General features: G+C 50.1%; 1 protein-coding gene across 3 annotated transcripts; it reads right to left on the bottom strand.

Annotated features, from left to right (window-relative positions):
• Positions 1-1,851: 1,851 nt before the first annotated feature.
• On the bottom strand, positions 1,852-10,500 carry MRM3 (mitochondrial rRNA methyltransferase 3). 3 transcript variants are annotated; one of them, XR_014291973.1, is made up of 5 exons: positions 10,144-10,497; positions 9,648-9,892; positions 7,834-8,001; positions 3,714-5,659; positions 1,856-3,374 (listed from the first exon to the last, which is right to left on the bottom strand). XR_014291973.1 is itself a non-coding variant. In XM_082605022.1 (4 exons), exons 1-4 carry the CDS (start codon positions 10,455-10,457, stop codon positions 5,115-5,117), a joined length of 1,272 nt encoding a protein of 423 aa, XP_082461148.1. In that variant the 5' UTR covers positions 10,458-10,500; the 3' UTR covers positions 1,856-5,114. The 3 variants fall into 3 exon arrangements, 2 of the variants coding, with proteins under 2 accessions (XP_082461149.1, XP_082461148.1); XM_082605022.1 differs by having other exon boundaries at positions 1,856-5,659; positions 10,144-10,500; XM_082605023.1 differs by lacking the exon at positions 10,144-10,497 and having other exon boundaries at positions 1,852-5,659; positions 9,706-9,817.
• Between the last annotated feature and the right edge of the window lie 15 nt (positions 10,501-10,515).

The raw sequence follows: 10,515 nt of genomic DNA, 5'->3' as shown, positions 1-10,515 counted from the left end.
TGTGTCCTCGCAATCAATGACTCTTGCTCATCCAAGCGCAGGGAGCCTGTTCTGCTTTTCTGGCATCAGCCAAGCTTCAAGTGGTAATTTTCAGCCAGACTGTGTTTTTTCCTGTTGCCTAATTAAAGCCACTGAAAAGCTGTTCTCTCCTCCTGCGGCCTTGTTCCAGGGCAGCAAACGGAATTCTGCAGTGATAGACATAGTAGAATGTGGTCCAGGAACGGAGCAGCTGGACCCAATGAGGTCATCGGAGAAGGAGAACTACACACGCGTGTGCGTGTACACGTGGAGAGGCCTGTGGGCTTGGAGTGGCAGCCCTGGGAGGGGCCCGAGCGAGTAGCTGGTCCAGCCCCTCCAGTCACGCAAGCATTCTGTTCACTGTTGCCTCCCCCTCGGCCAGGCCCGCTTGCCCGCTGGGAGCAGGAGCTGAGCGCGGCGGTGGCGAGCGGTGTGGATCGTGGGAGGTCCGGCAGTGCCCCTGCAGCTTCTCTCCGGTGCTGCGGCATGAACCGAGGACAACCCGGAGCTCAGGATCTTCCATTTACCCTGAAGCAGCTGTGTTCAGTGAGCACTCAAACCTAAGTCCCTCTTTGCTGACACCAACAGGGACAAGAGCGCCCACTGCTTTCCTCCAAGCAGGCTGCTCAAGGAACAATGCTTTGGGGACAAACGGCTGTTGTCTATTCGCCTCATTATTATTATTATTATTATTATTATTATCATCATCATTTTTTTGCGGTACGCGGGCCTCTCACTGCTGTGGCCTCTCCCGTTGCGGAGCACAGGCTCCGGACACGCAGGCTCAGCGGCCATGGCTCACGGGCCCAGCCGCTCTGCGGCATGTGGGATCTTCCCGGACCGGGGCACGAACCCGCGTCCCCGGCATCGGCAGGTGGACTGTCAACCACTGCGCCACCAGGGAAGCCCCTCGCCTCATTATTGATTGTTCATTATTAGCAAGTGGTGCATGTGTGAAGGGTAGAATATTTTCCAGGAAACAAAAAGCTCGGATGTAGGAAAATCTTATATTGGCTCTACTCTATGGCCGGGATTTCTCCTTCTACGAGGGTAGATCTGAAATCAGGACATTCTAGGTATGCCTGAGTGTGAAAGCACGAAGAGAAGTAACTCTGCTGCATTTTTCAGCCTAAGTATCCCTCACCATCTTGGCCTTCTGGAATACTTCCCGAGTCAGGAAACGTGTGACTAGGTTTGGGTAGGACTTGTTCTGAGGGGCTGTAGGGTTTCCATGCGATAATGTGCCACCTCATGAAAGCCTCTGTCCCCAGGCCTGTAGGCCAGTGTGCAGCCCCAGGAAGGCAGCCGGTCTCAGGTCTGACTCCTGGGCGCTCTTGCCTCACACAAGTAAGTCACCCACACGGGCTAGAAGTGGGATATGGGAGGAGGCATGATTAGGACCCAGTCCCCCAAAACAGATCTCCTTTGATATCAGGGGATATGAAGTCCCCAGCCAGTCAAGCCACTCTGCCGGCCTGGGGTCACAGAGGTGCAAGGGCGGCTGGGAGGCCAGACTGGGAGGCTACAGCCACGTCTCTCCCCAACCTTAGTTCTCTTCTTGCATTTTGAGGAAGGATCAGCTTTGGTGATGGTCTTCTCCAACTATGAGGCTTTAGTTGAAAAAACTTGCTCCTCCCTACAAGACAGATGTGAAGAACAGAGCTGCTACCATGCGTGATGTATGCCCATTTTCAGTACCTGGCCTTTGAGCAGCGGCCTGGCTTCCTGAGGCTATGAGCGCCTGCAGCTGCTGCAAGGTAACGCGGGACCCTGGTTCAGGGACTGTCAGTCACCCACAGCAGCACATCTGGCTTCTAGCTTCTTTCTTTTGAGTGTTCACTGATGCAGAGGACGTGAGATCTTGGAGTTTAAAGGTGTCTACATGAGTGTGTCCTTTAAAACACGTTTTTCAGGTGGGCCAGTCAGTTCTGCTCCCACAGCGGGTGGAGGCGGCTTGGCCAAGAGGGGCCCACAGCACAGCCGTTTTCAGCACCAGTCGGGGAACCCTGGGCGAGGTGCTGATCCTGGTCTTCGTGTGGTGGAACAACAGAAGTGGAGCAGTTCAGCTTTTGGTGACACCGGGTGTTGCTGATAACCCTGGGGCAGGTGGTAGAAGGCCCCAGTGGAAACCACTCCCCCAGGTCTGCTCATCCTCTGGGCCTTAATGACTGAGATTCTAACATGAGCTAGTGGCCACGGCTGGGGGAGGGAAGAGGACCTCTCTGCCTCCCCTGCCCTGAAACTCTAAGCGGGGCGAGGCAGTGGGTTCTCAGTGTGAGTTCCAGGCACCTGGGGACATCAGCATTAGTCCAGAGCTGCTTTCCCAGAGGCTCCATTCAAGGGGAAAAGATGTGCTACTTTCTTCTGAGGCAGCTACTTCCCATTTCTGTCCATTTCCTCCCTAGTTTTTGGTTCCATGTTCTATACTTCAGATTCTGCCGAGAATGAGTGACAATGTGGGTGGGTCTTCAACTTTAGCACCTCTGAGCACAAACAGCTTGCAAAAGGCCCACCGTGGTGGAGGGAGACTTTTGACTCCGTCCTCTTTCACAAGTTGTAACCAGGAAAAATCCCCACCCTTCCCTTCAGGGTTGGGAGTGATTGAGGCGTGACTGCCCCCTTGTGGCAGAAATCACCATTACAGCCACATGCAACACAAAAGCAAGGGGCAGCTTGGCCAACCTTCTGAAGGCTTCTCTTTCAGCCAAGCAATGTGTTTTACTTGTCATATACTGCTCAGTTTTCATTCCTGTCTCCTGGGGAAATGGTGACATAAATATTGGCCTCAAAACTGGGAAGAATTCCAGATGGCTAATTTCCATCACTAGGCAAACAACTTCACCACCATTTGCTTCCCCTGTAATCGTTTTAAAGAAAGGAAAATTTGCCCTCCCCTCTGCTAAGTTATACCCACAAATATACAAAAAGAACTCACAAGGCGTGGTATACAAGTCATGGACTATAAAGTGAATGGGATGTAAATTCTTTTCCTTCTTACACCCAGGATGATAGAATGACTTGCTAGGTGTGCTCTTCTGAGGTGCTTTGTTTTCCTGAACAAAGACAAGGTATAGGGTTTGTTGTTCTTTCATTGGTTTTTATTTTGCAATACAAGTCAGCAGGAACAATAACCCAGGGACAAAAGTTGCAGGAGACTAGTTTCATGCTGAAAAGGCATGAGCCTCTTTTTATTTTTTTAATCTTTATTGGAGTATAATTGCTTTACAATGGTGTGTTTGTTAGTTTCTGCGAGCCTCTTTTTAGTGACGTGTTTCTTTAGCACTTTTCCAAGGTGTTGGGGGACTGTCAACAGAGTGGTATCGTTCTCCGGTGTCCACCGCCCCCAATTTCGCCTGCTGGTGTGACGGGCATTATAGCTGTGAAGCTGGCAGAGGGCTCCAGCCTTTGTGGGCTCAACACAGCATAAAGGCTGTGGGCTTTTCTACTTTTTAAAAGCTGATGGGGGATGGAGAGTCTCAAGAACATTCTGGGGGCCCCTGTCACCCAACATCTGTCGGGGCCCTGGGCAGCCCCAGACCAGAGTGGGACACCAGAGCAGCTTCTGGCCAGTCAGCCTGAGAGAGCACAGCCAACCAAAGAGATTGTTCCTTTAAAAACCCCTCCCCTCAAACATAACAAAGCAATCCCCCGGGGCACCACCTGGGGCACGGTCATGCGTGACCTTTTGGTCTTACCAGGGAGCTGGGCGAGCCAAGGGAGGAGGGAGGGGTCCACGGTTCGTCTTGGGCATGCTGCAACTCACTGGACCTCCCTGTGATGAGCAGCTGAAGGGCTCCCAAGGAACCCCAACCATGACAGGGGCCGCTGTATGGAAGGGACGTGGTGACACTACACTGCTAGTAACTTTGTCCTCAACTCCAACCATATTCGCTGTGGTGGTAAAAGCACTGCTTGAACTAGGTCCCCTCCCCTAGTCCCCGCCATCCCACCTTACCCAGGCACAGTGACCTACACACACAGCGATTACCATCTGCCTTTGCCCTCGTGTCCCTGGCTACATCCCGCTGGCACTTGGTAAGTAAGGGTCCAGCTTGCCCTGGTCCCCTGGGGGTTTGAGAGAGAGAAGAACAGCAGGGTCTTGCTGCAGAGTTGTGGGCTCAAGGGCCCCAAGCTCTCATCCTCAGAACCTCAGCCTCTCCCCTCACAGAAGCCTCTGTTTACACAGCCTCCAGGAACAGTGGCACTTTCCTAACAGTTCTGTTTATGCAGGATGGGGGGGTTAATGTAAACAAGTCATTACATTTAACCAAAAGTGTTATACAAAGTAGGACTAACAACAGGAAGCTAGTAAAAAGGGTACAGCTTTGCTGACAGATGCAGGATTAAGCTGAAGATTTAAGAACTGTTTCCTCCTTTTCTGAACCAAGTTCTCAAAAAGATATCTGCAGAGGTGCTAAGAAGGTGTAATACCACCTGATGAATTCAGCTCTTTCACCAGAAATGGGGGGAAAAATTGTGTCATACATAAACAGTGTTTAAGTCCTGGCCTGAATTAACAATCACAGAGATTACACAGCCAAGCCAGAAGAAGAGCCGGTTACTGAACGCCATCACCTGCAGCCCGCAGCTTCCCGGGTCATTAGTGTCTTAGCAATGTCCTCATCACTAGGCCAAAGATGAAAAGACAGGCACTGAGACCCACTGACCACACTGAAATAAAACTTTTTAATGTAATCTGCTGGTCTACATTTCACAGGGGTTTAATTTCCATTGACCAATGATCACAGGAGTGAGCGACCAAGGCCAGCCTCTAACCAGCGCCCCACAACTGCAGAGCTGTGGAGGGAGGGGTCCTCCCTACCCAAGGTGATGCCCTCAGCAACTTTCTGGGCACAAGGATGCTCCCTGGTGGACAATTTTTAAAAACATACAGCCACGAGGAGCATTTACTTATGTTGTCTCTCTCTTACCCACACACACATGTACATATATAAAAGTCGGTGGGAAGACGGAGATCTCAGGAGGAATTTTGACCTTTGTTATTTTTGAGGCTAAGCAGAAAGTCAGGGAAGTTCTTATTTTTCCAATAACTACAGAGACAACCCAGAACTGAGGACTGGCTTCCACGTCCCCTCTCAGTGGTAACTCCCGTCCCTGCTCAAGTGTTCCGCCCTCACCCGCAGTTGTCTTTTCCCTTCAAAGAGCAGGATGCTCGCAGCCATGGCGGAGTTCAGGCTGTCCACACCAGGCACGATGGGGATCAGCAGCCTCCCGCCCCCCGTGCTCTCAGCCAACTGCAGGGACTCCAGGCTCACGCCGCTGGTCTCCCCACCTATCACCACAGCTGCAGGTGCCTCTGTCCAGTCTGAGTCGTAACTCTGGACCTCAAGTTCAGGGAGCCAGCCTTTACTGGCTGCACTTTCTAGATTCTCTTCCTCCTCCTCATACTTGTGAAACTTTAGGGGTCGTTGGTCACATACCCAGCCGTAGTCACTGGCCTTATTAGACATCTGGGCCTGGGCCTGCGTGTAAAGGCCACAGTTGTCAGCCACGTAGACGCGGGTGTCGGTGGGCAGGTAGTTGGGCACTGCTTCCCAGTCCAGGTTGTTGATGATGGGCACTTGGAAATGTGCGCCCATACCTGCCCGCAGCACTTTGGGTTCCCAGGCATCCACACAACCTAGAAAATAAAACGATCCGATTAACATTACAAACCTTCCCAGACATGGGGACTTCGAAGTAAATCAGATTAATTCTGGATCAGGAGATAAAACAAAAAATGTCCTAGCGTGGCCGGCCTTCTTGGTGGCTGGGACCTCTGCCTCCCCAGCTATGGTGCTGTCCAGCCAAGGGACTGGAGGATTCATTCCTGCTAGTGCTGAAACAGATTTTATTCATCCCTTCAACATTTACCACACACAGGGAATTCCCCGGTGGACCAGTGGTTAGGACTCAGTGCTTCCACCCCTGGTCGGGGAACTAAGATCCCACGAGCCATGTGGTGAGGTCAAAAACAAAAAACAAAAGAAACATTTACCACCACGTGCCAGACATTGGACGGGAGATGCGAGAGCCTTCAAGTCCCCAAACTCAAGGAGCTCATGATGGAGTGGGCAATGGCGTCGGGACGACATTTCAGCAGGTGACTACATTACCAGTAATAACTGATGTAAAAGAAGCATGAACAAGGTAATAGAAAACCCTTGTACAAAGCAGGGCTATCAGGAAAAACCACCCGAGAACACAACACTGAGCGGGATCTTGAAGGTTAGGAGGGTTTTGTCAGAGAATGACCGGGTCAGAGGACAAAGTTACAGAAGTGGGAAGAAAAACTAAGGTAATTGGGCCAATGACTGAGTGGGGGTGGGATGGGGGTGAGGTGGGAGATGAGACTGGAGGCAGGAAAGGACCAATTTAAAGGAGGCTGGGTATGCCAGGCTGAGGAGTTTAGGATTTTATCCAGAAGACAATATAATAACCCTGAAGGATTTTAAGCAAAGTAGTGACAAAATCTGGTTTATGTTTTAGAAAGACCCATTTGGCTTCCATGTTGAATCTGGATTGGAGCAAGGAAGATGCTAGAAATGGGGAAATTAGATCGGAGGCAATTACAGTAATCCAGGGAGAACCAAGGCCACAGCCCTTTCTTCCATACACACTTCTCCCTTCCGTGCAGTCATGCTAAACCCAACCACCTCTATGCATCAGCAGACACTTGGCCTTTCCCACAGGTCGGAAGACAGCAGGACCAGGGCACCACATATCCGCTATCCTCCCCGACTTCTTAGCACGAGTCTCCTCATTATAAGTTATCTTAGAAGTTAGCCTGTCAAACTTCAGGATAGGTTAAGTAGGCAAACCAAGTTTAAAAAGGGAAAAAAAGACATGCAGAATGTACACTGTTCACATGGATCCCCAACCACAGGGACAAGGCATGGGAAGTGGGCTGTGTGCCAAGAGGTGGCAGGAGGGGCGGGCAGAAGAGGGGCCCAGACTGGAGGGGCGCCATCTAGTCTGACCCCTCCACCGGTGGGAGCAAGGGACAAGATGAGACTCCCCCTCACCCTGCTGTCCTCAGCACTGGCCACCACACCAAGTGTTCCTACTCTTTCCCTACCTCTCACACACCATCCGCCAGCATCGATGTGGAAACCACACTGCCTGGATTATACAGGTGCATTCCCAGACCACACCTGCTCTCAGAGGTCTCAACAGGGAGGCAGGTGAGTGGGGTACTGATGATGGAACCCCACACCTCACTCATCCCAGCGGAGAGATGCATCCCAGCGAGGCGTGACTGGGAGGAGGAGCTGGCAGGAGCAATTCAGGCGAGTCTCAGCAATGGGACCACTTCGGTTTACACCAAATGGTAGCTTGACTGTTTCTGATGAATGATCCTCTCCCTCCCCGCACCCCCCCGGGTTGTAATAGCCCTTTCAGGCATGTCCCAACTGTTAGGCAAGTCTGTTTGGAACCAAGGCTACTAATTCCCGTTTCTGACGAGAGGAGACAACCAAGTGTTCAAACCAGCATCTGTTTCTTCCCTGATTAATTATAAGTTCTTTAATAACGTAGCAGGTGTCAAAATAACTTTAAAGATAATCAACATGAATGAGTGTGCCAGGCACAGTGCTAAGTACTTGACATTCATCATCTCACTTAATCCTTAGAACAACCTTTCCAGGTAGATTGTTATGCCCACTTTACAGATGAGGAAACTGACATTCAGAATACTGCTTACTTACACATAGCTACCAAGGGACAGATCCAAGATTCAAATACATACACGTCTGCCCACAGAGCCAGCCCACGTACAAACGGCCACCTAATCCACCCAGTGACAGGTGCTCTTACCTTTGGTGAGTAACACTTTGCTGCAGCCTACGCCAGCAGCAGATCGCAGAATTGTCCCCAGGTTCCCAGGGTCGCGGAGATTGTCACAAATCAACAATATGGGCAGTGTGTGGAGAAGCTGAGTCTCTGGGTATGTCATCTTAATGTGGTCAGGTTTGGCAAAAATCCCTAAAGAAACAAAAAAGGTGGTTCGTTTGTCTGATGTGGGCATGGGGAGTAATTTGACTTTTCATTTATTTATCATTCTTTGTGTATTCTTAATTACACACTAGGTGGAGACATTCTGATCGAGAAATTCAGTGCCCTCCTCTCCCTCATAACTGCTTTCAACCTTGGAGTGTATCCTTTCAGAACTTGTTCCATGCATCTCCCTACATGTATGTCCATCTACCCATATATAAGTGCTTTTTCTTTTACCTAAAAAAAAAAAATCACACTCTATGAAATTATCCTGTAACCTAGTTATTCTTTTTTTCTTTTTGGGCCTCACTGCATGGCTTGTGGGATCTTAGTTCCCCAACCAGAGATCAAACCCGGGTCCTTACCAAGGACAACTACAGCTAATAAGAGCACAGTTACTTAGACTGAGTGGAGGACTTAAGTAGTCCAAGTCCCCACCCTATGGGAGAGTTCTGGGCATGGGGGCACAGATTCCTAGGATTTGCTGGGTTTCAGAAACAAGAGATGGTCCCCAGAATTTCCGCTCCCAATTAATAGCTGTACAGTGAGCCCACTACAGGGAATATGCACGCACAACTGGTGTGAGAGGCCCTGGCCTAAACATTAGAATCTTGAAGAAAACGCCTTCCCTGTCCCAACTATCCCTTACTATCCCTTACTATCCAAGAGAAATCTCTACACTCACACATTTGATTCTCGTATCTTGAATGTCAAAAAAGTATAAAGAGTTTAGTCTTTCCATATTTAGAAAAAAGACTTTCTAAGTGCTAACAGACAGTCTATTAGAATCTTGAGTTGGATTCAATCAAATGAAGACAAGGTTTCCTGTTCAACAGGCTAAACAGTGCGATAAATTCCAGCTTACTGCTCAGACCTGCTTCTAGAATAAGGGGGTCAACAATATATAGGTATTACCACACTGGCAGAGGTTTTGTGGAAATAGAGGGTAAATCTTTTTTTTTTTTTTTTTTTTTTTTGCGGTATGTGGGCCTCTCACTGCTGTGGCCTCTCCCGTTGCGGAGCACAGGCTCCGGACGCGCAGGCCCAGCGGCCATGGCTCACGGGCCCAGCCGCTCTGCAGCATGTGGGATCTTCCCAGACCGGGGCACGAACCCGTATCCCCTGCATCGGCAGGCGGACTCTGAACCACTGTGCCACCAGGGAAGCCCTAGGGTAAATCTTTTGGTAAACATTTTAATTTTTTTTGTTTTTGGCCGTGCCTTGTGGCTTTCGGGATCTTAATTCCCCGACCAGGCATCGAACCTGGGCCCGCAGCAGTGAAAGCACCGAGTCCTAACAACTGGACCACCAGGGAATTCCCAACATTTTCTTAATTTTTAATTGAACACTTAAGGTTGAAGAAGTGACCCAAAAAAAATAAGGTCTGAGGAAGACTGATTATTCCCTAGAGACTATAAAAACCCCACAATACAAATGACAAAAAAATGGCTTGAGTCTCCACTGAAAATACAAGATGCACAGATTTGAGAACTGTATTTTTCTGGGTGTCTTAAGAAAAGGTTAGGCACAGTAATATTCTGAGTTTGGTTTAAATAAAATTTGTTGCCCTGAGACAAATATGAACAAATAATCCCAAGTCTCTACTTCTAGAGACACACTGGATAACCACTGACCCATTATTCCTTGTGGTGTTACTAGGTCGGACCAATCCTTGATATCCTCAAATTTCACCTTAATGAGGCTAACACCTTTCAGCTTCTCAATGGGCAGCTCCTTTATGTATTCCAGACGGCTAAAGAAGAAAACTTTGGGCACAGCACCAGCCTTGAGAGCATCTGCAATCAGCCTACGACCTTCCAACAGTATCTTCCCTTGCTTTTCCCGAAATGGCCTGGACTTAACTATTGTCATCACACTGCTGTGGGTGGAAACAAAAAGACGGGTAATTACCAACATCCTCGTTAAGGAGACACATCTAGTTCTAACAGACATGAAGAGCTTCGCAGGGAAAAAAAACAAACTGTTAGACACTTATCCTGCCCTCCGTGCATAATAAAAACCAGCGAGTTGTGCTGCAAGAAGTCCTCCAACGGGAGGAAAGAGGTCAAGGTCTCGTTGTGAGGAGGAAAGAGAAACGAGAAAACTCCACAAGCCTCAGGAACACATCACCTCAGCCTTTTGTCTCCAGGGAAAGCCTTATCATAGCGAAGCCCCGACTCTTCCCAGGTGCTGGGGGTCTGGGATGGGGGCACCTGACGCGACTGCTTCAGTCGCTGCTCGCGGGGACTGGCCTCTGCCGCCGCCTTCCGAGGCTGCTTCCTGGGACCGGGCTTCCGTTCCACGACCTGATCTGATGGAAACACCACTTTCACGGGGCTGCGCCGCAGCGCCCGGACCCAGCGCCGCGCGTCGAGTTCCCAAGTCCGCACCACCGGCAGCAACGGTCGCGTGGCCCAACACACACACTCCGCCAGCACCGCCATGTTCCCCTGCGCCGTGGGCTGCGTCACGAAGGCGCGCCGGCGGCGATCAGTGACGTCA

This window comes from Mesoplodon mirus, assembly GCF_964341445.2.
Source record: "Mesoplodon mirus genome assembly, chromosome: 18".
Lineage (NCBI taxonomy): Eukaryota > Metazoa > Chordata > Mammalia > Artiodactyla > Ziphiidae > Mesoplodon > Mesoplodon mirus.
The sequence above is the reverse complement of the archived record's forward strand: the minus strand, read 5'-3'. Positions and strand labels throughout refer to the sequence as shown.